General features: G+C 37.6%; 14 protein-coding genes across 14 annotated transcripts; 7 read left to right on the top strand and 7 right to left on the bottom strand.

The window, feature by feature from the left end:
* Positions 1-11: 11 nt before the first annotated feature.
* C5L36_0C07330 (uncharacterized protein) lies at positions 12-728 on the bottom strand (the record flags this gene model as incomplete). Its single annotated transcript, XM_029466434.1, has 1 exon — positions 12-728. One exon carries the CDS (start codon positions 726-728, stop codon positions 12-14), a length of 717 nt encoding a protein of 238 aa, XP_029322294.1.
* Positions 729-1591: 863 nt separating this feature from the next.
* On the top strand, positions 1592-3403 carry C5L36_0C07320 (uncharacterized protein; the record flags this gene model as incomplete). The annotated part of the gene is made up of 1 exon (XM_029466433.1): positions 1592-3403. One exon carries the CDS (start codon positions 1592-1594, stop codon positions 3401-3403), a length of 1812 nt encoding a protein of 603 aa, XP_029322293.1.
* Positions 3404-3736: 333 nt separating this feature from the next.
* On the top strand, positions 3737-6700 carry C5L36_0C07310 (uncharacterized protein; the record flags this gene model as incomplete). Its single annotated transcript, XM_029466432.1, has 1 exon — positions 3737-6700. The coding sequence occupies one exon, from the start codon at positions 3737-3739 to the stop codon at positions 6698-6700; it is 2964 nt and encodes a 987-aa protein (XP_029322292.1).
* A 113-nt stretch (positions 6701-6813) lies between these two features.
* Positions 6814-7350, bottom strand: C5L36_0C07307 (uncharacterized protein; the record flags this gene model as incomplete). Its single annotated transcript, XM_029466431.1, has 2 exons — positions 6814-7239; positions 7321-7350. 2 exons carry the CDS (start codon positions 7348-7350, stop codon positions 6814-6816), a joined length of 456 nt encoding a protein of 151 aa, XP_029322291.1.
* A 238-nt stretch (positions 7351-7588) lies between these two features.
* C5L36_0C07305 (uncharacterized protein) lies at positions 7589-7834 on the top strand (the record flags this gene model as incomplete). The annotated part of the gene is made up of 1 exon (XM_029466430.1): positions 7589-7834. The coding sequence occupies one exon, from the start codon at positions 7589-7591 to the stop codon at positions 7832-7834; it is 246 nt and encodes an 81-aa protein (XP_029322290.1).
* Positions 7835-7960: 126 nt separating this feature from the next.
* C5L36_0C07300 (uncharacterized protein) lies at positions 7961-9328 on the bottom strand (the record flags this gene model as incomplete). The annotated part of the gene is made up of 1 exon (XM_029466429.1): positions 7961-9328. One exon carries the CDS (start codon positions 9326-9328, stop codon positions 7961-7963), a length of 1368 nt encoding a protein of 455 aa, XP_029322289.1.
* A 343-nt stretch (positions 9329-9671) lies between these two features.
* Positions 9672-12314, bottom strand: C5L36_0C07290 (uncharacterized protein; the record flags this gene model as incomplete). The annotated part of the gene is made up of 1 exon (XM_029466428.1): positions 9672-12314. The coding sequence occupies one exon, from the start codon at positions 12312-12314 to the stop codon at positions 9672-9674; it is 2643 nt and encodes an 880-aa protein (XP_029322288.1).
* Positions 12315-12920: 606 nt separating this feature from the next.
* Positions 12921-13364, top strand: C5L36_0C07280 (uncharacterized protein; the record flags this gene model as incomplete). The annotated part of the gene is made up of 1 exon (XM_029466427.1): positions 12921-13364. The coding sequence occupies one exon, from the start codon at positions 12921-12923 to the stop codon at positions 13362-13364; it is 444 nt and encodes a 147-aa protein (XP_029322287.1).
* Positions 13365-14199: 835 nt separating this feature from the next.
* Positions 14200-17358, top strand: C5L36_0C07270 (uncharacterized protein; the record flags this gene model as incomplete). Its single annotated transcript, XM_029466426.1, has 1 exon — positions 14200-17358. One exon carries the CDS (start codon positions 14200-14202, stop codon positions 17356-17358), a length of 3159 nt encoding a protein of 1052 aa, XP_029322286.1.
* Positions 17359-17433: 75 nt separating this feature from the next.
* C5L36_0C07260 (uncharacterized protein) lies at positions 17434-20322 on the bottom strand (the record flags this gene model as incomplete). The annotated part of the gene is made up of 1 exon (XM_029466425.1): positions 17434-20322. The coding sequence occupies one exon, from the start codon at positions 20320-20322 to the stop codon at positions 17434-17436; it is 2889 nt and encodes a 962-aa protein (XP_029322285.1).
* Positions 20323-20623: 301 nt separating this feature from the next.
* Positions 20624-21574, top strand: C5L36_0C07255 (uncharacterized protein; the record flags this gene model as incomplete). Its single annotated transcript, XM_029466424.1, has 1 exon — positions 20624-21574. The coding sequence occupies one exon, from the start codon at positions 20624-20626 to the stop codon at positions 21572-21574; it is 951 nt and encodes a 316-aa protein (XP_029322284.1).
* A 230-nt stretch (positions 21575-21804) lies between these two features.
* C5L36_0C07250 (uncharacterized protein) lies at positions 21805-22374 on the bottom strand (the record flags this gene model as incomplete). The annotated part of the gene is made up of 1 exon (XM_029466423.1): positions 21805-22374. One exon carries the CDS (start codon positions 22372-22374, stop codon positions 21805-21807), a length of 570 nt encoding a protein of 189 aa, XP_029322283.1.
* A 246-nt stretch (positions 22375-22620) lies between these two features.
* Positions 22621-24486, top strand: C5L36_0C07240 (uncharacterized protein; the record flags this gene model as incomplete). Its single annotated transcript, XM_029466422.1, has 1 exon — positions 22621-24486. The coding sequence occupies one exon, from the start codon at positions 22621-22623 to the stop codon at positions 24484-24486; it is 1866 nt and encodes a 621-aa protein (XP_029322282.1).
* Positions 24487-24536: 50 nt separating this feature from the next.
* On the bottom strand, positions 24537-26600 carry C5L36_0C07230 (uncharacterized protein; the record flags this gene model as incomplete). Its single annotated transcript, XM_029466421.1, has 1 exon — positions 24537-26600. The coding sequence occupies one exon, from the start codon at positions 26598-26600 to the stop codon at positions 24537-24539; it is 2064 nt and encodes a 687-aa protein (XP_029322281.1).
* Between the last annotated feature and the right edge of the window lie 27 nt (positions 26601-26627).

Raw genomic sequence — 26627 nt, 5'->3', positions numbered from 1 at the left:
TAGAACATGCATCATTTCCCACTTAGTATGGATTTCGTAATGTCACCTCTTTTGTGATCTATTATTTTCTCAATAAAATCAGTACTAATGAATCCGTTTTGGTCACCAGGGGATAAAATTACTCCGTTTTTACTTTGAAAGAAGGGTAAATTTGAGCCTTTTAACTTTTCCACGTCCATGACGATCAAACAGTTACAGGAGCTTCTAATACCACTTATTACTGTTCCGCCTATATCGTCATCGCTATTGCTGACGTATTTTGCGAATTTGGCGGGGATGGCAAATGTGAAGTGGATATGATTTCGGCTCATTTTGGATAACCCACCGGATTCTATAATAAGTGGAAGTTTTTCAACATAGGTACCATGGACAATAAACTTCGGCCATGTATCAACTATGGGAGCCAAGTTCTCGGATTGTCCATAGGCAATAGATGGTATACTATGGCCTTGGAGGGCACAAATATGGTAGGAATGAGCACCTGTTTGTTTTAGTTTGAATCTCTTTTTTGAATTCGTTTCAACAATACGCATAATGTCATCAATTGTTGCGTGGTTGGTTTTCATATAATTATGGCTGATAATCTCAGACAGTGGAACATAGCCATCTGAATCTATTGAAAGACCTTCACTTTTGGCATTATGCCTCAACAGTTTAGCAAGTGATTTTGAGATTCGAATGTCCCTTTTAGCATCTATAGCTGCATTATTTGATTTACTATCCGGCATGTGAGGTACTCAAAACAACCTTAACAGTGCCATGCATTTGAATTTGGGATTATGCTGTCAAAGCAGCAAGGCTGAGACAGTCATGGTAGTCTTACACACACATACGCAATTGGTGATGACTTTTTGAAAGTGTACCAAGAGAAAAACCTAGAAGGGTGGAGCATATGCGTGGCGCATTTGTATAGGCACGTGCCTTGCATGCGCCACCAGTGCGTTTTCTCTTTTATTCTCATTCCAAGTTATCTCCGTATAAGCGAGCGGAGAAATGTCTTGGAAGACGCACTAGTCTCAAAGGGCGGACATTCATCAGCTCGTAGAAAACCGGAACCGGCTACCCGGAGGCCGAGTCTCATGAGAGAACAAGATAAAGTGGAAACACGCGGCTCAGCTAGGAATTTAGGTAAATCGACCCCAGATCACAATAAGATGATGATAATACTAGCACGCCGATATAACTGCTATCTTAAGGGACAAGTCCCGGAGATTCAACTTGCTACTATGTACACTGTATAAGTAAAAAGACGATACCCCCCTCCCACTCTGGGTGCTACGGTGTAGATCTCTCCGTATACACAAAAGGCGGCTCAGATGATAATTGGGGTCCGGGCGCAACCGGAAGGGGGGAGAGAGGGGAGCAAGGGGAGCGATGGCTTCTCCTCCGGGGGGCTACGGGAGTTTCCTCTTTGGGAAGGATAAAGAGGGGATGGATTGATACAAGATTCTGAGAACCTATTACGATGATGTTCAGTGGTATTTTGTCTTTTGTTATTTAAAGGGAGGGGACTTTCCTCAATACCTTAGTTGTAAAATTACGCTATTATCTTTAACCCTTTCTTTTGAGCAATAATTAAAAAGAACACGCCATGACAAAAGATTGCTGTGAGGTTACAAAGATTCCAGTGGGAGAGGAGGCCAAAGTGACCGTTCCTCGTTCCACAAGATTATCAGCAACTGGTCCAGTTGAATGTGATTTATCTGGTTTCCAAGTTTTGAACTCTCCGCTTTTCAACAAGGGCACTGCATTCACTATTGCAGAAAGAGAAGCATTTGGTTTAAACGGGTTACTTCCTCCGGTTGTAAACACTCTAGAAGAACAAGTTGAGAGAAGCTATAAGCAACTACATTTTCTCAAGACTCCATTGGCAAAGAATGACTTTTGCACGTCATTGAGATTGCAAAACAAGGTTCTGTTTTATAGGTTAGTCAAGGAACACATTAAGGAGTTGATTCCAATTGTGTATACACCAACAGAGGGTGATGCAATTATTGCTTATTCTGACAGATTCAGAAAACCAGAGGGGTTATTCCTTGATATTACAAGACCAAATGAAATTGATCAAAGACTGGAACAGTTTGGAGAAGATAAAGATGTGGATTACATTGTTATAACAGATTCTGAAGGTATTCTAGGTATTGGTGACCAAGGTGTTGGCGGTGTCAGAATCACAATTGCAAAGGCTGCTCTAATGACTGTATGTGCTGGTTTGCATCCAGGTAGAGTTGTCTCTTGTGTCTTGGACGTTGGCACTAACAATGTGAAATTGCTAGAAGATGATCTATATCTTGGTAACAGATTCCCAAGAGTTAGAGGTAAGGAGTATGACGATTTTGTGAATAAAACTATTCGTGCAATGAAGAAGAGATTTCCAAGTGCTGTTATTCATTTTGAAGATTTTGGTGTTACAACTGCTAGACCTGTGTTGGAAAGATTCAGAGATGAAATTCCTTGCTTTAATGATGACATCCAAGGTACCGGCGCTGTTGTCATGGCTTCGATGGCGGCTGCTCTTAAATTAACCCATAGAAATCTACTAGACTCCAAAGTTTTGATTTATGGGGCTGGTTCAGCCGGTTTGGGTATTGCCGATCAAATTGTTAATCATATGGTTAGCCATGGTGCGACTAAAGAAGAAGCTAGAAGGAAGATTTACTGTATGGACAGGTATGGTTTGATTTTAAAAGGTATGACTTCGAATTCTCCTGCTCAAGAAGATTATGCTCATGATCCAAAAGATTGGGAAAATATTTCAACCACTTCGTTAGTGGATGTTATCGAAAAAGTCAAGCCTACTACCTTAGTTGGGTGCTCCACGCAAGCGGGCGCTTTCAATGAAGAAGTCATCAAAACAATGTATAAACATAATCCAAGACCAATGATTTTTCCATTGTCCAACCCAACTAGATTACATGAGTGTTTCCCTGAAGACGCACTTAAATGGACCGATTTCAACGCTTTAGTTGCCACTGGTTCTCCTTTCCCACCTGTTGAAGGTCATGTTATTTCTGAAAATAACAATTGTTTTGCCTTCCCGGGTATTGGTCTAGGTGCAGTGCTCGCTAGAACTACTAGGATATCAGACAACATGATTTCGGCTGCCGTTGACGAGCTAGCTTCTCTTTCTCCAGCTCAAAAAGATCCTAAATTGGGCCTTTTGCCTCCAATTGAGGAAATTGACGAGACCTCTGCAAGAATCGCAACTGCAGTTATCTTGAAGGCTGTCGAGGAAGGATTTGCAAGAGTAGAAGAAGAAGATTCTCCATTAGGTGGTAAAGTTAAAATTCCAAGAGAGTTTGATCCATGTCTAAGATGGGTTAAAGAACAGATGTGGCATCCAATTTACAGACCAATGATCAAAGTCGCACACTCAGACAATATTCATACTCACCAATACTAATGGACGCATACACATTATCAAATGCATTTATTCCTAATATCACACTAAAACGTATTATATAATTTTAATCTTTATAGACTTCATAGCACCAATTGGATTTGCTTTCTTTCAGAATACCGCACTTAATCTCAATGTATCGTAACGTAGGCAAAATCTGTCGATAAGGATCTGTATGCCGTAAACGGAAACTCCAAGCGCCCAGAAAACTTACATTATATTCTTGCCAGTTTCATCTCACCAGTCAGTCACAGTTTAAAAGGTTTGATTGCGTTTCTTATTTCGTCGGATTCAGTGCTAATTGGTAACGCACTGTACCGCCACACCAAAGCAAAAATGCAGAAACAAACAACAATGAGTGTATGTTTACCAACTTTGGTTTTGAAAGAAAACATTATCCAACTTCCAAATGTTACTTTCAAAATTGGATTGACCCCACAAGATGCACTGGTGATATTGCAAATGTATCTTGAAGCTCCACATTGTATTTCACCTCGAATGAAATCATTGATAGATCTTTTGAAAGAAAAAGTGGAATGTGTTGCCAAACATGAAGATTTAACGGCTAAACTATCACCAGTTGCTATGGATAGTCTTGTGGCTATAAACAAACTGCTAGCTGCTGATGAGAAGGAACACCCAATTCTAGCTACTCTATTTTTCAATGATTCCGAAGTTTCCAAGGCCGGTGTGCTTAGCAAAATATGTGGAATTCACCTGACCCCTGAATTGTGTATTTTAGATTTAAAAGGTGAATTGGTTGGGTTTAGAAATAGTAAAGTAACTGTAACTTCACCAGGCAAGTACCAGTTTGTCGGAGAAATATATTTTGAAATAACTCCCATAAATAAGGCGGAATTTGATGAGACTTTGATACACACATGGGCAGGAATAGTGGAAGATATACGTGCAAATATAAAGATTGTTCTTGAGTTTTTGAAGTCATTTGAAACTTGGAAAGATGATGATTTGGGAAATCTATTGAAGCGACTGGATCCACTAGGAGAATTGATGTTTCTGCAATTTTCTGAGCCTACCACGATGTCAAATCTAGTAAAACTTGAAGGGCTTACAGAAAATTCAAGTGTAGTAGAGTATGACTCTATACTAAAAATATGTGATGCATATATGTCAACTTTCCCATTTTCGTACAAACAAGAGTTGCAATACTTGAGTTGCGAAAATCTGGTGGCTAAACTAAACACAGTTTCAAAATGTGTCAAATTTATGAACATGATATTTACTAAATTCTTGAATATTGATCATGTTTATGATTCTTGGAATAGATTGGGGAGACTGAAAAATGGTAAAGTATTACAGTCACGGTTTATTGTTGACCATTTGAGATCTTTTAAAAAGTTTTTGGAAGCAGCAACTAAACCTCAACATTCAAATCGATCGTTAACCAGAACAAAGTGTAGTAAAAACAATAATGACAGCTCCCCTGACAACTTCAATATTAACAATGATGATGATAACGACTTGAAATGTATTGAGGATTTTATAGTAAATATTGATAAATTTCACATCTCAGAGGATGGAAAAACTTCGTTGACAAAAGATTACAACAGATTAAGGAAAATGCAGAGCCAAAGTTCTGAATATCAACAGCTTCGTAACTACTTTGATATTATTATGGAAATTCCATTTTGGACAGTGGGGGAGAAAAGACAAGCTAACATCGATATTAACAATGCCAGAAAAATTTTAGACCGTGATCATTATGGTATGGAGTCTGTAAAGGAAAGAATTATTCAACACTTAGCTGTTTTAAAACTCACTGAAAATACTCCAGCGGATGCAAAATCACCTATTTTGCTCCTTAATGGCCCTCCAGGGGTAGGTAAAACCTCCCTTGCGAAATCAATTGCTCAATGCTTGAATTTAGAGTTTCAAAGAATTTCTTTAGGGGGTGTTAACGATTTTGCAGATATAAAAGGTCATAGAAGAACTTATGTAGGGGCTATCCCCGGACTCGTTATTCAGGCAATAAAACGCTCGAAGTCCATGAATCTTGTTATTTTACTGGATGAAATTGACAAGGTGGGTGTGGTGAATAGCAAAGGTAATCCTGCAGCGGCACTTTTAGAATTGTTAGATCCTGAACAAAATTCTTCCTTCACCGACCATTATGTTGGATTTCCGATCGACTTGTCTAGAGTAGTGTTTATTGCAACCAGCAACAACAAATGGGAGATCAGTGAACCGTTACTAGATAGGTTAGAGACAGTCGAACTTGGTGGTTATAAAAGCAACGAAAAAATAGCAATTGCTCAACAGTTTCTTTTACCCAGACAAATGAAAAGAAATGGGGTGCCAAGGGAACAAATAAGGATATGTGATGTGATTCTAGAGCTGATTGTCAATGGCTATACTCATGAACCTGGTATTAGAAATCTTGAACGACTGATTGGCCAGATTTGTCGTGCAAAAGCCATCGAGAGTGTCGCTTCAGAGGGAAGTTACACGTCAGAAATATCAAAGAATGATGTTATCAGGTATCTTGGTGTTCCGGTAAAGTTTTCAATATCCGAAGAGTTTAGTTCAGACGATTCAAGTATTCAAGAAAAATATGGGTTAGTTAATGGGTTATCGTATAATTCGGATGGCTCTGGGTCATTACTTAAGTTTGAGATGATTGGCATTCCTGGAGAAAAAAGAATCTTTTCAACAGGTAGGTTAGGTAATGTATTGCTTGAAAGTTGTGCAATAGCAGAGACATTAGTTGAGCATTTGTTTTATACACATACCTTTGTAGGATATGATCAAAAGGAGTTGGTTAGGAGGTTAAAAGAAACATCAGTTCATATGCATGTTCCAGAGGGAGCTATTCAGAAGGATGGCCCCTCAGCTGGTTTAACTATGACACTATGTTATCTTTCGTTAATTTTACGTCGTCCAGTCCCTTCGAACATTGCTTTAACAGGAGAAATCACCTTAACAGCAAAGGCTTTACCTATTGGTGGATTGAAAGAAAAACTATTAGGAGCCAGCTTAACACGGAGTATAACAAAGGTGTTAGTTCCACGACTCAATCGTCAGGACCTAATAGAAATTTATGCCGATTCAATTGATGGTCATGCCAAATCTAAGGAAGTGTTGACTAAATTGGTCCTAGATGAGGAAGATTGTTTGCTAAACAAATCCAGAAGATATTCCTTCTCCGATGTGGTGGAAAGCTGGATCGAAAAAGAATATGGAATTATAGTTAAGTATGTTGACGATTTCATGGGTGTCATTAGTGAAACGTGGAATGGCGACGTTAAACTTGTACGTACGGTATTCAAGGCCAATTTGTAATCATTATGTTATAAAAAATTACATGAGTATGTGTAAAAAGAATATAATAGTGAACTTATATCAATACCAAATTACAATCTTGAACCGTAAATACAATTCCAACATTTACCTCTTTATTCTGGTTTCGCATAAGTTTTTGTCCACTCTTTAGCTGTTTTTATTGCCTCCTCGTAATTTCCCTTCCACTGCTCGGCAACCTCATTTGCTAAGGGATCATCTGGATTAGGTGAACTCAACAACGCCTGGATTGACAAAAGAATAGTACGGATTTGTAAAGCAGGACTCCAATTGTTTTTCAAGACATCCAAACAGATTCTTCCTAAACGATCGATGTTTGGATGGTAAATTCTAGTTAAAAACCTAACCTTAGGCGCAGTCATTGGATAATCATCGGGCAAATAAAGTTCAAGTTTGAAGACGCCATCTTCATATGGTGAGCCTGATGGGCCAGTTAATGTAACATCAAAATAACGCAGATTGTCTTCATGGGGAGTGGCAGTTATTCCAGGTACAGGATCAGTTATTAGTCTTTCTGTTTCCTGATAGATAAAAATGTGTAATTTTATTGAATATGTTAGTGTCTATACTATGAGACTGTTTTTTTGTCGTTTTATACGTACTCTGATGATCCTCTTAGGTAAAGATGCCATTTCTATCCAAGGAATATACTTTGTGTGTGTATTTGTATGTGTGTGGTTAGCGGGATATAAAAAATGCGTGAAAACTACTAGCAAATAAAGACCGTAGTATTGTCCTTAAATGAGACCGCGGAGAGACATCAAGTCTTATTTTAATTTGATGACATTTTAAAATCCTGGTGACAAAGAGTAGCTGGATTTTTTTATCAGTGCACAAAAACACTCAGTATACAAAAGCAAATAGATTACAATGTCTCATAAGTCAGTTAGTGGTCGTTTCAATGTTATGTCATTCGGCTTGGTTGTTGGCTTTATGATAGGATTATATTTGGTCAAAGACTACCAATTGGTAAAGTACTCTCCTCCTAATCCAGAAAATTTTGATGAAAATGGAAATTGGAAAGAAAAATCATTTATCAAGGTTCGTTTTAATGAAGGTGTTGCACCTTTGGAAAAGAAACCAGAATCCAAACCGACTGAGGGAAAAGAGGAATGATCATCAGAGCTTATTTTTTATACCAATTATGCTATCATTACAATAGTTACATAGAAAATATATATACCATATTATAAATTATTCCCACTAATAAAAGAGCGTAGTAAGTTGTTTTCCAAATTAATGTCAAGGTTTTTGCTGCTGCTGTTGCTGCTGTTGCTGCTGTTGTTGTTGTTGTTGTTGTTGTTGTTGTTGTTGTTGTTGCTGCTGCTGCTGCCGAAGAAATAATTGTTGCCTTTGTTGTGGAGTTAGCATTGCCAAATTAATACCATTCGGTCTATGCCCCTGTATCGCTCCATGAGAGTTACTGTGGACCTGCGATTGCTTTTGCATTTGTAACTGAACCTGGTTAATTTTCATCGCCTGTCGTTGTTGGTTGTTCTTTTGATGCTGAGACCGAACAGGAAAGTATGAACTTTCTCCTATATTCTCGACATTCATAACAGCTGCACGTGCATACATCTTCCCTAAAGGATTGTTGGGCAATCTTGGTAGTAAATTAGTGGCAAACATTTCTCGCATCCTTAAATACCCAATTCGCATGTTCGTTGGAATGCAAACAGCTCTTTCCAGGGGCATCGGGACGCTTCTCCTAACACCTGACAACACTTGCCTGGTTTCTTCCTCGTCATCCAATGCTACTCCGGCCCCATGCATTGCATCTTCTTTTGCTTGTTGGGCGGCGGCAGCAGCAGCTCCTATCTTAGCTTGATTCTTCCGCTGGTAGGCAGCTAACAACTGATCATAAGGAGCAGATCGCCCTTGAACAGCACGCTTGGCTCCCATTGAATGTGTTTTACATGTAAGTGACCTCGCACAGAACCCTCCATTCGGTAAAGGAACACCACATTGACGCTCAACATCAACAGGGCCTTTTACTTTTACCTTTGTTGCCTTTGGTTTTGACTCCTTTTTCTTCGTCGTGGTTTTGGCTTTTTTCTTCTGAGGTTCTGCAGATCCAACAGAAGAAGTTACTGATTGTGACTCTTGTGATTGACTGACCACTTGGTCGTCATCTAATGATTCATTTTTTCTTTTCTTGGTAATCTTCTTAGTGTTTCCATTTTGTTTCACTGGGCTACTAGGTTTCCCATTGGTTTTTTCAGGATCATGGTCATCCATTTTCACATCTTTCGGTTTGGCTCTCCTCTGGCATTCTTCTATGTGTTCAGCCATGTGGTCATTTAGAAGTGCAGTTTCACATAAATTACATACACGATATTTGATAGGCTCAGATAACGGATTTTTGTTATCTGTGGCGTATTCATCGCCACGAAAAACACTGGTATTATCAATTTCGTCTTCATCAATACGGACAGGCTTCAATGTATCAAGATATGATCCCATGTCTTTCCAATGTCGAAATTCCGGAATGGAATCTTGTTCTATAGTTTTGTCATTTCGAAGATGGGTATCTCTTATAGTACCTATTGGTGCATTCGCACTATCCCCTAAGGCCCTCTTCAAGAGATCTGGTGATGCTGATTTGGCCATTACTATGATATATTCAATAGAAAATAGTGACCAAAAGTGATTGATTGTATATCTGATTACTCTGAAACTTCATGTGGTCAGGAGAGAAAAAATGAGCATGGATTTGACACGAATTTCCGCGATCCACGTTTTTTTGCTGGAAAAGGAAAAATGAATCTAACTCTTGAAAATTGACCATTGCAAAAAAAAAAAAGAGACCAATTGCTCACATAAGAAATTTTCTTAAAAATAACTAAATAACTAAATAAGATAGATTATTAAAACAAACAAAATTTTTGGGCAAATTCAGCTGGAAAAAGTAAAAAAGAGAACATCTGAAGTTGCAGGGATGAAAAAGTTTGGTTTAGTTACTATCTGCATAACCTACTAGTTCTTTAGCAAGTTCAAGCAATTTGTGGCTTAGCTCACTTTGTAAACCGTAGTGCAAACTTAAAATATCATAGTCTGCGCTTTCGTCAGCACAGCCACCTGATCCCTGACCAACATAAAGTCTCAAACCACAAAGTAAGTCTTCTAGGATTTGATGTTCTTCTATATCTATAGTTGCAATGTCCACGTTTGCATCTGAAATTTCCGAAGATTGACTATTGTTTTCTAGATCCGCGTCATCAGTCTCTAGCACGACAATCAATGTATTGAAAGCAGCAATTAAGGACATTAGAGAAATGGAATTTGAGCATAAAAACTTCCTTGTTTTCTCTGTTTTTAAATACTTAAGAAGAGAGCGGCCATACCTAGAGTTACCAGTGGAATACTGATGCAAAATAATAGAACAAATTAGAGACAACCTATTTTCGTCTGAAATGAAGTCTATAGATTTCGAAGATTCTGAGGTAACCTTCTGAATCTTTGCCACAATTTGTAAAGTCTTAGCCAGCAAAGGCTGTGGGGAACGTAAGATGGTTAACAACACATCACATAATTCTCTGTCTGATTTATTTGCATTTCTCATTAATTTTTCTTCCACACTTAAAAGTATGATTTTTAGTGAGTCGTTCAAGTAACTCTCATCCTTTGGATTAAGAATACTTTTGAATATTTTGCAGCATTTAATCAGTTTAATACAGGGAGCAGGAACAAAAGCCTCTATTTTCTCCATATCTTGGCATAGCTTGATGATATCATCATGGGTTCTCGACGAGTTTTGATCCTCGCAAGTTAGATCAGATAGAAATTTAACCATTCTATCCCTTACGTTATCAACACACCATAAGATAGTGACTAGCTCAAACAAATTTAACTTGTTAGATGGGGTGTTCATAAGATATTCGTAAACCGAATTATATCCACAACCAACACTCAAAAGGCCATTATCACCAAACAACTCTCTTGCAGTGTCTTGGCTTGACTTGGTCCTATTCAACGAAAGTAGAATACGTGGTAATTGAGAATTTAAAGATTTCGAACGAAAGAAGGAAGGATCCAGCTCAACAAACTCGACTATTTTAGAATGGTTATGAGTTTGACTTTCCACTTTCGAATGTTCTGATAAAGACCCAATGAGAAATTGGATTCGTCTTTTAAATCCAAGCGAGTTTCCAATAATTGGAGATTTTGTTAAGAACAAGTTTAAGAGAATGATTTTATTAAAAGTATGCTCAACCGGTGTTGCCAAGTGGGACTTTTCTGTATCTTTAAAGCTAGATCGGTCCATTACATTTAGCAGTCTCATGTATGACAGTAGTATTCCAATGTGGGAAGTTGGAAATGAAGTTACCTTGATGGGGAAAGAGTTTAAAGGGGTTTCTGTTGAAGGTTTGGTGGATGATAGAAGCTTGAACATCTTGGCAAACATTGCGAAATAATAAGGATATTGACAATTATCCAACTTATTTAGAGTTTTTCCCTTACTATTGAAAGTTGCAACGATGCCATTGATCAAAGGATAAACAAAATAGTAAATGCAAGATACCAATGTAGCAATTTGGAGCAGGTGTATTGATTTGGCAAATAGCAGAGTCAGTGGAGCTGCATTTAGAGAATGATAATGATCATTAGAAGATTGAATATTTGAGCCAACCAATGCAGCAACTCCTGCAACCATTATCTTCTTTGGCAGGGAGTAATTATCGTCGGCAATATTTGGATATGAGTGGAAATATGAAGAAGAATCTGTGAAGTTCTGCCTGTCGTCTTCACCTGTAGAAGGGGTTTCCATCTCGTTTGCACTTCCCATGATTGTGCTGTAACCATATGAACGGGGGCCACTGACAGTTGTATATCGGGGGGATTGATTAGTAGAATTTGTAGAGAGAGTACGGTATTTGGACTCTAGATATTCCGAAGCTGCTTGATCCATTGAGGAGATAGAGTCGTGATGGCTCTGTGTGGAAGTGGAAGGGAGATAAGATGAATGTATTGGGGGAAACTTTGATAAATGAGGCAGCTGTTGGGGTTCATTTATAGGATAGATTGGCATTTCATCATGCCTATAGGTTTGCGATTCCTGGCGCTGCGGCATGACAACATGACAAGTCTGCACGTCTTGCAAATTGTTTATGACTTCTATGGGGAGGTTCTGCATCGAGCTCTGCGATCGATAGGTATAATTAGGATCCGATCTTAACCTTCGAATTTCATTTAACAGCCCCCTATTTTTCGATTCCAAATGCTTGATGTACTCGGTTGCCTTTGAGAGAATTGTAGCCTTGTTGATCTTGGAAGCAGGTGCTAATCCTTCCAACTCGTCAAAGTCAATCACAGTGTTGCTGTCCAACACCCTCAAAGTGGGGACGGCATCCTTCAATTCAACAAATTTGGTGTTGATGTTTGTCCTGTACTTTTTCTCAATCTTGTTATGAGACGCCCTGTTTTTCTTTGGAGGCGTATACGGTTTCCCGTTAAGAAACGCATTGGCGTCATCTGAATCAATGTTGGAGTTGGACGTGGAGTCCAAGTGCCCGTTTGGGGAATCAAACAATGACTTGCCCGAATCCGACTTGTCGGATTGTACTCGCACAATTTCGTCCATAAAACACTTCTCCATAGTCTGGCTGATTGTATACGTATATATAAAACCAGAAAACAACCTCTAGATATCTCTATGTCTCCTTGTTTCTCTGTCTGTCGATGCAAATGTTTCTCCTCTTCAAATAAAAATCCCTTCTCTTACACTAAACCTCAATTTTTTTCTTAATTTTGCTCCTTATTGTCCCAAACAATATCGTTACATTAAAATTTGGCTCCTCCCATTTCGCTGACAAACCCGTTCCATTTCGGGAAAACAACGTGCACTGCCCGGAAAATGAAAAAATAAAAAAAAATAAAAAACATTTTTAAAAAAAAAACATTTTAAAAAAAAAAAAAAAACTAAAAACCATATACCCCCGCCCGTACACCAGAAAATAATTCTGGATTACGACTGTTTCCTCTCCTCGCCAGAAGTTTCCCCTTTTGGAGGCTGGGAGAGAAAACACATTGATTTCTCGCCACAGAAATGTGGCAATTCTAGGTGACACTACAGTTAGAATGGCCTTCTGACCTGAGACACCTACTGAGGTTCATCTTGGATTTTCCCGCTTGGGTTTGTCTGATCTAATTACAATAAACTAAATCCAAACATTACCAACCTCAAACACAAACCACACACAGCATGTCTTTAAAGAGAATCAACAAGGAACTCCAAGATATCGGAAGAGACCCTCCTTCTCAATGCTCTGCTGGCCCTGTTGGTGACGACCTCTTTCATTGGCAGGCGTCCATCATTGGTCCTCCAGATTCCCCCTATGCGGGCGGTGTCTTTTTCCTTGCGATCCATTTCCCAACAGACTATCCTTTCAAGCCTCCTAAGATCCAGTTTGAAACAAAAATATATCATCCAAACATCAACTCCAACGGTAACATCTGTTTAGATATATTGAAGGAACAATGGTCTCCTGCCTTGACAATCTCAAAAGTCCTATTGTCAATTTGCTCTCTTCTAACCGACGCAAACCCAGATGATCCTTTAGTTCCTGAAATCGCTCACATATATAAAACCGATAGGGCCAAGTATGAGGCAACCGCTAAGGAATGGACTAAAAAGTATGCCATCTAGCCCTTGGAACATAGTATAATCTATAAAAATTCTATTCTTACCTCTTCTGATCCTTTGGGTAACTATAAATTCACTAGAATTTAAAACTTGCTTGCACTCTTTGTACACTTGTTGTGTAAATGTGCTTCCACGTCTGGTCTGTCATTGGAACAGCCCCTTAAAGCCTGTTCATTCATTGGCATATATACTTATATACTTATATATTTGTGTACCGCTCTACATATATTGGCATACAGATCTTCTATTAGATGGGACCACAAACATAACTTCCCTCGCAATTCATGCCCTTCAGAATCACTTGGTTTGTTTAAGGTCTTTACCGTGCATATACAGACACGGTTGATACTCCCTTGTTGCTGATGCTATTTGCTGTTTTTGTTGATTTGCTATTACTTCAAATAAAAAGAATAGAAGAAATCATCATCCCATGCTAACCCCAAGGGTGTAACGTTCATAATTACACTCGACTATACCCCTTGTAGTTCCCTCTCCTATCCGTAGGAAGGATATATGGACGGACAGCACCTCCATGACAGAGTTATAAGTTACACATCCTCAAACAGGCTTTGGCTCCACATGGTTATTTCCACGTGTCTCAGACACAATGCAAAGACTCCAAGAATATCCAATGGTACCGTCGAAGCCATTCCATGTTGACTCTTAAACACGGAAATTCGTTTATCACGCTCTTCATTTTTTTCTTCTCTTGATAAACGGATAATTTGTGTCGCAGCGGGTGTGGTCCATCTTTCTCTGCATAATTTTGTCGCAGCTACATCACCTCCCGTCTCTAACCTTAAACAACCGATTCGTTTGGCAACCAAGATATTCACAGATGGTAGGACCAAAAAGTACTGTCAAAAAGCCCCAGTTCAAGAGGAACTATGTTGCCTGTCTAAACTGTCGAACCAGGAAAGTGAAATGCGACTTGGGTAGTGTCGACAACCCACATGACCCTCCTTGTGCAAGATGTAAGAGAGAACGTAAAGAATGTGTCTTTGTAGACTCCAAAAGAGGCTCGACGAAACAAAAGACCCGAACCACCCAAACAGTGTCCCATCCAAACTCGATTAATCCAATATTACCACTGCCCAATCCCTATTTCCATGCCAACTCATCAATGTTGAATGAAAATCATGCAATGAAAAATATCAATATACCAATGACAAATAATCCAAACCCACTCCTTTTGAAGGAAACCTTGTCTTCTGATTTTTATCAAATGAGTGGCTCACTACCTCCTTCTCAGAAACACCCAACACATAGACCATCACGTTCCCAGTCTTTCGAAAGCGATCCTAAATTGGATCAGGGCAATCAAGATTCAAGCGGCAACAGCAGTGAAAAGACTATCAAGAAGATTAACTTGTCTGAATTACATTCCAACTCTTCGGTACCCTTAGGTGTCCAAAATTTTACAAACAATGCAACCATGATTTATCTTGCCCATGTGTCAGGCAATGTGGCGTCACAGGCAACCTATAGAGATCATGCAAGTGAAGCAGAGCGTTTATCAGAGCTAGAAAAATCAGTTCCAATTCCCAGATCGGTTTCAAGCTCAAATGTGAATGATTCGCCGTCCAATTCTTACTTTGATTCAAAGATTATGTCTTCGGCTAAAGATAGCGAGCCAATTCAAGATACTTTTGGACATGATAAGTCGGGTGTTAATTTGAATCCAATCATGAATAATGATAGGTTTACAATCCCTCCCTTAACTACAACTCATAGTATGATCCAACGTCCCACCACACAGTTGGATGAAATAGATTATATCATTTCGTCGAACGAACCAGATGCCGTTAAGGAGAACTATATCTTGACTGACGTTGAAGCGAAACGTCTGATACGGCTATTTTTCATCACATTGCACCCATTTTACCCCTATGTACCTAAAGAAATGAGGAACCACAACGTACTTGCTAATTATCCAATTCTATTATGTGCCATCTTGGCAATTTCGTCAAGGTATAATTCATTGCCTGAGAAAATAGGAGATTGGGACAAGACCTTGGATGATGACACCGAGAGTAGAAAGGCTATAAGAGGAGAGAAAAACATTTACATGAACAATGTCGTTGGTGAAAGACACTTAGCAGTACATGAGAAATTGTGGATTTACTGTCAAAGGTTGATGAGTATGACCGTATGGGGAGAATCTTCGAGTAGAAGTGTTGGTACAATCCTTACTTTTTTGCTGTTCACAGAATGGAATCCAAGGGCAATTCATTTTAGGTGGGGAGATTATGCAAACTCATCGCATGATGACTCTTTGGCAAATCGTAAGACAAACAAAAACAAAAATGTGGGTAAAGATCCGACTCATCTAAAATCAAAACGTAAGTCCTCGCAATCTGCTCAGCAACAACAACAATTACCTCAAACTACACAATTACAACAGCATCGGTTAGAAAACCAGCAAACGGAAAACGAATCAGAAGAAGAATTCGCCGGATTGAGTGCTATGAAAAGAAGTGAAATTATGAGCTTCATGCTAATTGGAACTGCTACCCGATTATCCTTTTTATTGGAAACTGATCCACTTATATTTATTGCTACTCATATATCTGAAATTAACATTGCCGTTGGTTTAAATAAAAAATCAATGTTACAGCAAACACTAAGTGAAGTTGACGTCAATGAAGTAGAATATGGTTTTACCTCGTATCAAAAGGCAAATATCGAATTGTTACAATTCTTTTCGTTGTGCTATGAAACTCTATATGGCACTAGACCTAAATTTATTACCCTCGATAAATATCAGACATTGGCCATACTTGATATACTATCTCCTATTCTAGAGAACTGGTATAGAAAATATCACAAACTATTGAAACCCTCGAATGTTCATTGTGCTCCCTTGGCCTCATGCGGTGATGAGGGATCGCCTGATTGGCTGTACTTGATTTCAGTAAATCCAAAACTAGAGAAGGACTTGACCATTGGTATCGAGCGTGAGTCTCTTATTTTAGATTATTATTACACCAAGTTATACCTATATTCATTAGCTTTATCAGGTGACACATCAGTCAATTCCAATCTAAGGAACTCAAAGAAAGGTAGAAATCTAAGGCTGGATGAGTTATCGAGATACTCTAGGTACGTTGAATTGGCATACAAAGCTGCTAAGGAAGTCTTGGCTGTTATTCAAAGGGTTAAAAAATTAAAACTTTTGAAATACATGCCTGTCAGATGGGTAACTCGTGTGATCAAAAGTGTTTCTTTTATTGTTAAATGTTATTTAACTTTGACTACTGAAGTTCAAACAAATAAAAACAGTGGTGATGTTTCTCGAGATAGATCCGAATCATCTTCCAGCGCGTTTGAGGGACATTCAGTTGAAGAAAATACTAATGGGGAGATTTTGAAATTGAGTGTCATACCCTTAGAAGAAATTATCACATTATTACAAAAAACTGCTATTTGCCTAAGATATGCGGCTCCTGATGAGTTACATTTATGTACTCGATATTCTACCATCTTGATGTACTTGTGCTCCCAGTTCAAGACACAAATCCGAGAACGTAATGACAAATTACGAAATGGCATACGTGAGTACGAGAAAGACCCGGAGTTTCAAGATACTGATGAACAGCCGGACCTACCTACCAAAGTTGATTCATTCCCAGTGGGACAATACCAACACCCTCCTCAGAATAGTGCCACTTATACTGGAAATGAGAATATGGCTCCGTCGTGGTATAATAATCAAGGTATATACCAAAACATGTCAACAGTACCTTCAGAATACGATCAAAAAGAAACAAAACCACCGGGAACTAACCAAGGATATCAAAACTTAGAGGGAACTTTGCCAAATATCAACTTCAGCAATGCAAACCAAGAATTATTTGATGATTTTTTCAACAAGAATCCAAGTGAAAAATTGTTTAACTTCTTTTCTACAAACGATAATAATCCAGGTCTAGACTTTGTTGATCAGTTTACATCAGAAATTGAGAAAGATTTCTTGAGTAAAGGTGGTAAACATTAACATATACTATACAATTTATATGATGGAGAGAGAAATAGCAAATAACTTTTCTATACAAATGTTTAATTATTCATTTCAACTGAATACTTTTTTCAATAATTTTTTTACAGAAGTTTTCTTTTTATGATGCTTAGATTCAGAAGTCTGTTTTGATTTTTTCTGAGCGGATGATGCATTGGTTGACTTTGATTCGAGTTTAGGAATACTCACCAAGGTCTTTCCATTTGAATTTATCGATATTACTGGATGTACCTTTTCCACATCCATATTAATCGATTTTCGATATGAACGCTTGCTCAACGGGTCCGTTGATTCATCATAGTATCCGTCTAACCCTTTTTCCTCAAAGGGATATATTGCGTCCTCTTCTTTCTCGTTGTTGATGACTTTATCATCATCTTCTTCATCAGACTCCTGTTTAGTACTTGAAACAGCAGAAGTGATTGTAGAGGGTGGATTTGAACTTGCAGCTTTATTTAGACATGAACCATTAGACTTAATCTTACTCAAAGATGAGTCATCATACCAATAATAGTCCTCAAAAACGTCGTCATTTTCAGCACTGGTAGTTTTGTTTCTCGATTTGTTCAGAGTCAACCCGCTCAATCCTAGCATAACATGTTTTGTCGCAGAAGTGATTTTTAGCTCATCGTTGGGCTTTTCCTGCAAGGTGTTTTCAGAAAAATCACTTACTGCACTAAACCCGCTTACAACACTCTGTTTCCGGCCCCAAAAATTTTCTTTGAAGCCTTGTAATATTTGTGGTGACGGAGTATCAAGTTCATAAATCCCATAAAACAATAAATATGGGTCTTCTTGTTCCATCGCCTCATCAAACGTAACTTGTTTTACCTTTTCCTTGCCATCTTCCAAATCATTGAAAATTAACCAATCACTTTTGTTTTCTGGTTTATAGATATCATAGTTTCGCTTACGTGTAACCGTGACATAATGACCTGAATTTATTGATGAGCCCCTATGGCATACACAACTTAATAGAACTAGCATAAAGGAACCATGTGGTGCTTTGTGATCGTAGGAGCGTTTGAAATCAACATAACCTGGTTTTGATCTATCTTCTGCAATGAAATATGGATACTTTATAATCTCAGGAATAATTACTTTTCGGTTATTCTTTACAGGTTGACCACGATCATTCCATGTGTAACGCTTTAAACAAATAGGTACTACCGGTCTTTTATTACCAAAGCGTTTATCAAAAGATGACTCTTCATCAAATGGATTCATATCCCTTAGTTCCTTAAAATTTTCTTTAGCTGAAGTTGCATCGTTCTTTAATTGCTGTGCGGATTCAATTGTTTTAGACCTTGAAGTCCTGCGACGGTAATATTCTTCATGGTTTTCAACTGTTAGCTTTATTTCTGGATCAGTATAGTAAGGAAGAAGCTGTAAGTACATCCATGCAGGTAACGATACTTCCGTGTTTGAAACTGAAGACTCCCTTCTAGTAAGCCTTGTAGGATTTATGGTTGTAACATTATTCAAAACGCTGGTCAATGTAGATGACCTGGTTCTTTGTCTCTCCAGCTTTTGAGTGAAATTCTTGTACGATCCCATCAATGATGAATCTAAGGTGTTCGACCTATTTACATTTTCACTAGGAGAATATTCAACAAGTGAATGCGTTAAGCTTCTCTGATTGAGCACGGAGGGAGTCTGCAATGATCCATTAACTAAGGATGATACGCATGATCCTGAGGGTGTAAGTTCCTCATCTGCAGTTGTTGCCGATTGACTAGGTGAAATACACTCACTGATATCATCTTCTGCATTCCTGACTTTGTATATTGGTTTACTATTTGCTAAAGAAGAAGCTCTCCGAGCCTTGTTGATGATTGATACAGATGAAGTTAAAATTCCTAATTTCTTATATTCATTAAGTTCTTCTTCATTATCTGAAAGTAAAACTTCTGTATCCTCTTGTTGAATTGCATTCTCATCAGCTTTACCAGCTGTGCCACCACGTCCTTCCATATAAGTGCTTTCCCTCGGAGGTGGCACGTAGGATGAGCTGGGCGTAGAAATTGCATCATTCTCAATATATGGCTGGAAATTATGCACCACTGGTGTCATTGGGGACATTGAAAAACTTTTTTTGTTATCAATATGTCTTCTAACAGTGATTGAGTTGTTGAAGTATGAATTCAAACATTCCTCTAAGGTAATCGGAGGTTCGGTGACGCTTGTATTTGGGGGGATAGAAATCATAAGCGAACGCTCTCCTATTAGTCGTAAATCGTCATTAACACTTAATTCTCCTGTATGTATGATATCCAATTTCAAAGTCAATAATGGCAAGGATAATGACTCAGCTAGAAGCTCAAACGCTTGTAACGAATCTTGTTGTTTCCCACTCAAAAACATCTCGAACCCCATTGAGTTCAACACCAATAATAATTGATACATTATAAAAATATTTATATGTTCACCGGCTCTAAGAAGATTGGTTATAAACCTGAGCATAACTTTCAATCTTTCTGCCTGTTTTTGAAGTTCAGGAGACAATGTAGGGTCCACAGTTTGGTCAAGTAAATAATCAAATGAAGAATTAGAGTAGAATAGGGCAACCAATAGGGAATCTAGATAGCATGTTGTCTTCCAAAAATTATCCATTCCAACTAAATTAATTTCACCGTGTCTATTTCGATTAGTCCCCTGGCATGATATAAGCTTGCCCTCAAAGGAGAGCTGGTACAATCTGAAGAATTTATACGCCAAATGTACATTTGCAGGGGTATTGGCCTCCAAGTTGAGTAGCGTGATCATAACTGCAACCAACCTGTTATTTTCAGGGTTCTTGGCTGCATTTTTCCCCAAATTGGATGATAACAGAGAAACTACCTGTCTGAAGATTGCTTTCCGTTCCATAGAAAGTTTTACCGGAGTTTTAGGTTCTGCGTCATCAAAAAGTAACACTCCATGGTAGTTTGACGGGACCTTCATTGTCTGGAATCTGAAGAGCAATTGTCGGACACGTTGAAGAATGTGTAACCCAACAGTAAAGGATTATCAGTGGCTTTTCACACGCTATCGCAAATTCTCACTAAATAAGATTTGCACATACAAGCATTTGTTCCCTCCCCGCGGAAATTCTGAAACAAACCCGTTTCTCTTGAGGATTTCTCATGTGAGTATACTTTCAAAAGAATATAACCCAAGACAATCATTTAGCAGAGGTATTAGACATCTTGCCCATTCTAGCATTTTGTTTTCAAATACCAGTAGTTAACAGTGAATAGTCTAAATGTCTTGGACTGGATTTAAGAAGGCAGTTAACAGGGCCGGTGCCCATGTCATAATGAAAACTTCCAAAAACAAGGAAACATCAGTCGATCCAGAGTTCGACAATAAGGAGAAGAACTTTCTCATTTATGAGGGTTTGATTACTGAACTCGGTGAAGAATTGACTAATTTTAAGATGTTGTTTGTTGACCTTGTGGAAACACAATTTCAATTATCGAAAACGTTAGACTCTTTTTACGGAGACTACAATTTTGGAATTGAATCGGACAATATGGTAGGAATTAGTATTGAGAATGATGGCTTGTCGACATTGGGGAGTATCAATAACAATAGCAGAATTAATGGTAGGGATGGTATCAGTTTGAAACTATTACAAAATTTGAACGAAATAAGATCTACAGTATTGCCCATGATTGATGAGCCTTTGGATATCACCGTTTTTAAACCAATTAAAGAACTGACAGAATACAATGAAGAAATTCATAAATTGATCAAGAAGAGAGGACGTAAGAAGTTTGATTTTGACGTATCGAAAACGAAACTCGATAAATTGCAAGGAGATTATGACGCTCTCGATTTCAGTTTGAGAGAAAACAATATATCGAATGCAGATGAAGCTGTAAATTCTAACCCTCAATTGGAGAAAATGAGAGACAAGCTTGAAAAAATGCGAGGTGAGTTTGAGATCATTAGCAATATCTACCAAGATATCAATCAGAGATTAAAACTTGAGATTGATGAATACATTGCGCTCAGGTTTTCCTTGCTCGATCCATGTTTTGAAAGCTTCCTCAAAATTCAGCTCAAATTGTATTCTGATTTACAGGAGAAATTTAAGGATAACGTTGAAATAGATGCACAAAGTAGGCATGACCATGAAACGGGAAAAATTGATGAAAGGTTGGATGAAATTTTGAATAAAATGAGATCCTTGGATATCAACAACCTTTGATTAGATTTTCACTTAAAATCTCTGCATTTAAATACCCATCTTCTTTTTTTTTCTTTTTCCAGATTTCATTCTCTATTTTATAAATTTTTATTGTTTATCTGTATATGTAATCTGCAATATAAATGACTTAAGCACAAGTGCTCGTATTTGCGTGTTTACATTCTAGTTCTAAACACATGCTGTTATATTGACCTATATAGTTACAATATATCTATAGTCAAATCTAAACTTTACACTTCTTCAGAAAAAATAAATTGCTTAAACTCTTTGTACGCCTTCTCCAAATCGTCGTTAACAATAATTTTGTCGTGAGCACCTGTCTTTGCATATTCCATCTCAGCAGTCGCTGCTGCGATTCTCTTTTCAAGAGATTCTGGGGTTTCAGTGCCTCTACCTTCTAATCTCTTTCTTAACTCTGCGATGGATGGGGGAGATAAGAATAGAAATCTTGCGTTTAAGTCTGTTTGCTTGACTGATTTGACACCCTGCATATCGATATCTAAGATACATGTTCTCTTTAAGACATCAGCAACGTGCTTGACAGCTGCAATGGAAGTACCATAGTAGTTACCAGAAAATTGAGCCCATTCAATGAACTCATTTTTTTCGATCATCTTTTTGAACATTTCCACAGAAGTAAAGTAATAGTCTACACCATCTTTTTCACCCTGTCTTGGAGCCCTAGTAGTATTTGAGATTGAAAAACCAAACTTATCTGGATATTCACCCATTAAACGTTTCAAAAGGGTAGACTTGCCGGTACCAGATGGACCTGAGACAACAATAGGACGGCCAACCATCTTAATCTTTGAGCAATGCTTATGTACTTATTTCACAAGTTGTAAGAGAAAATTCTCTTCTAAAGAGAAAAGTTCCTATATACAAACATTCCTGTGAAAAATGAAGCAATTGTCAACAAACGCGAACTAAGAAAATCAAAAGAGGAGGTCAGGGTATCCATCAGAGATTCTCGAACATGTAAATCTTGTTGATGGGACTTATTCTAGCATTGCACACTAGGGAACCTTACTTGGTGCACGAGTACAATGGCTGGCATATGGTACTCTCTTCTACTTCAGGCCAGTTTTGTACTGGCCAAGAATGTCCTTAACGGAGGTGGAAAAATCAACCCAATCGATGAAGAACCAATTGACGATTCCCCCGATATCAATTTACCTGATGATAACAATTTGGAGGATGTTAATCCGGTTGCTGAAGAAATCTTTTCATCGTGGGCGTTGTTTATTGTTTTATTCCTACTTTGTTCGGCATTATGGTCTTCATATTATTTACAACAAAAAAGAATAAAAGCCATCCACGAGACCGTCCTATCTATTTTCTATGGTATGGTAATTGGCCTAGTTATAAGAGTCTCTCCTGGACACTACATTCAAGACGCAGTCAAATTTAATTCAAGTTATTTTTTCAACATATTGCTACCACCTATCATCTTGAATTCCGGTTATGAGTTACATCAAGCTAACTTTTTCAGAAATATTGGTTCAATCCTAGTTTTCGCCATCCCTGGTACCTTTATAAGTGCCATGGTTGTTGGGATAATATTATTCATTTATACAAAACTGGGTATTGAAAGCATACATATATCTTTTGTTGACGCTTTGGCAGTGGGTGCCACTTTATCGGCAACAGATCCCGTCACAATTCTCTCTATCTTCAATTCCTATAAGGTGGATCCTAAATTGTATACCATTATTTTCGGGGAATCCTTGTTAAACGATGCTATATGTATTGTTATGTTCGAAACCTGCCAACAATTCCATGGTAAGCATGCTGGTCTTTCATCGATTTTTGAAGGTATTTCTTTATTCTTGGTTACTTTTACTGTATCCACTTTAATTGGTCTAGTTTGGGGGGTTTTAATTGCCCTAGTATTGAAACATTCTCATATTAGAAGATACCCTCAAATTGAAACTTGTCTAGTACTACTATTTGCGTACGAATCCTATTTCTTCTCAAATGGTTGCCACATGTCGGGTATTGTTTCTCTATTATTCTGTGGTATTACGATGAAGCACTATGCTTATTATAACATGTCACGGCGTACCCAAATAGCAACAAAATATGTCTTCCAGTTATTAGCACAATTATCAGAAAATTTTATCTTTATTTATTTAGGTTTATCTTTATTCACTGAGGTTGAGCTAATTTTCAAACCTCTTTTGATTATTGTCACGTTTGTTAGTATCTGCGTTGCAAGATGGGCGGCTGTTTTCCCTCTATCAAGGTTTATAAATTGGTTTTCTCGTAATCGGAAAGAAGCTCGTGGTCTCACTTCTCTGTCCACTTTACAAGATGAAATTCCTTATAACTATCAAATGATGCAATTTTGGGCAGGATTGCGTGGCGCTGTTGGTGTTGCACTAGCGATGGGATTACAAGGAGAATCTAAATTTGCATTACTAGCTACAGTGTTGATTGTTGTTGTTTTAACTGTGATATTATTCGGTGGTACTACCGCTGGTATGTTGGAAATGTTAAATATCAAAACTGGGTGTATAGAAGAAGATGTTAGTGACGATGAGTTTGATATTGAAATGCCACCTCATCAACCTAACTCACACAATATTGGCTCTTCTTCTAATGTCGATTTAGATTCAACCAAGTACTTTGATCATGCTACATCGAAGAACAGAACCAGACAGCCATCAGAAGACGAAGCTGATCCTTCCGCTTACATTGAAATGAATAATACTAAATCACCAGATTTAAACGGAGCCTCACCTGTGAATAAGACAAATAACAATGATTCTTCATCGGGTATGAATTTAAGTGAAATATTCAGTGTTGACGAACATGCTAAATGGTTTACCAACTTTGATAGAAATGTTTTGAAACCTGTGTTATTAGACTCAACGCCAAATAGGGCGGATACAAATGGAGACAATGAATAAAACTTTGTTAAAGTTTATAAGCATTTTATAAAAACTAAACTAGGGCTATCTTACTGTATAATATCTGTCCTTAACTTTTGCTCCTTCTGTTGTTCCAACGCCATATCAGTACACCATTTAGCAAGTCTGAACACTTCTGGAGGTAATAATAAATCGTTCAGAACATTGTTGTAATAGATTACCAACTTGAAAAAATAACTGAGTGAAAGTTCGTTCACAATCATAATTGAGTTTGGTTGGTTTTCATCAATTTCAGTAGGGGGACTATTGATAAATTCTGAGGTTCCCTTGTAAACTTTGGTTAGTAAAGTCAAGCATTCTACTAAAGTGCCTTGGACTGAGTTGTTTTTATCTTCGGTTTTAGAGCGAATCATCATTTCAGTCAATGATATAATTGCAAATCCAACTAGTTCCTTATTAGGAACCCGTTTGTTAGCTTGCTCTTCAATTGTACCAAATATTAAATGATTAGCAAACTTGGATAAATCTTTGAATAGAATATAAAGCTGATACTTGATACTGTTGGAATCTTTGTTCTCCTTGGTCGGATCATACTTAAAATACTCTTTAAAAACGACTTCCATCTTTTTTGTAAGCTTGTTTAAATAATCATGACTTGAAGTAAGTAGAACATCATATTGCGATTCAAAAGATTTGATCTTTTCCCTTTCATCTGGGTTCTTAAAGATCGCTTCATTACCCTGTTTAATAACAGTCACATCACCATTGTCCTCATTCTTCTCGGAAGTCCTTTTGAACTTTCCATCTTTAATCTCAAACTCAAAATCAAAGTCCAAATTATTTTCATAATTACTCATATTCCCAAATATGCTGGCTTGTTTCTTTAGTTTTTCTAATTTTTCATTTCTAAAGACATCATTCTTTTCAATTTTCGGTAAGCCTAATCTAGCTGACTTTGCTGCATTTATCAAAACAAAATAATACTCTCCTAAGATCAAAGACCAGTTATCAGCACGATAAAAACTTTCACGATCTTTAAAATCACTGCTTGTTGACAAATATGTCAATTCTTGGTATGCAGTTAACCGTACTAATTGATTTTTTGTATCTTTCAACCCTGAGATTAAAGTTTGAATCGGCGTCTCACTGTAATGACTGATCGGTTTTTGAACTACCAAACAGCCAACCATTGCATAAGCATTGAAACATTCATTTAGAATATCTAATGACAAGAAAGAGATCCACAAATAAATTAATATTGTAGATAATGTGAATATATTGAAATCAGATCTTGGAAGCTGTTTGTTCAAATCTAAAAAGATGACCAATGGTTTCAAAAAAAACTTGAAAAATAAGTTACGAAAAAAAATATGGTACACCAAGGGGGATATCAAAGACAACACAATTGTTTTTAGCAGTGATAAAATTATTATTCTAAGATGTGGCAATGCTTTCAAATATTCAATAGGTTCCTGTCTAAATGTACCGATCGGAAAATGTAGAGTGAACTTTTCTGATACTAAGAAGTCGAAGGAGTAAACCACTGATGAGATTAAAGTGAAGAAACAGAAAAATGCGAAGTTATCATTCAAAAAAGGTTTGATAGTTTTGGTCGGTGTCTCAATATAACAACTTAGAGAAGAACCAGATTGTGAAAAAATAATCGAAGAGACAATACATGAATTTATCATAAATGCACAAATGAGAATATAGGATTTTTTTGAGCTTAAAATGGAGACAACCTTTTCAATATGGTTTCCTGCTTTAGAAGATTCTGTTTGAATTGTACATACACGTGCTTGCTGCAAAAGAAAGAAGCCAAACCAAATAAGAAGAAACTTGATTGGATAAAATATCAGCCTTCCACCAAATGGGACACTTAATATTAATGTAAAAATTGCTGCAATGAGTGCAGATAACCTGTGGTAAAACTTCATCCTTTTATGGAAAAAGTTGTCATAAAGAGACGAGTAAGTTTTAAACTGGGATTCACGTCTACCTATTCTATTAGTACTTTGTTTTATTGATAGTTGTTTCTTATTTTGAAATGATGGATTTATCAATGTGCGCTGCACGGACGACCTAACATCAGAACGAATCGGCGAAACAGAAGATGAAAATGTATTGTTTGTTGAACCATTCCAAGCAGACATCGAAAACTATTTTATATCCGTTGCTTT

Source organism: Pichia kudriavzevii, chromosome 3, assembly GCF_003054445.1.
Source record: "Pichia kudriavzevii chromosome 3, complete sequence".
Taxonomy (NCBI): domain Eukaryota; kingdom Fungi; phylum Ascomycota; class Pichiomycetes; order Pichiales; family Pichiaceae; genus Pichia; species Pichia kudriavzevii.
The sequence above is the reverse complement of the archived record's forward strand: the minus strand, read 5'-3'. Positions and strand labels throughout refer to the sequence as shown.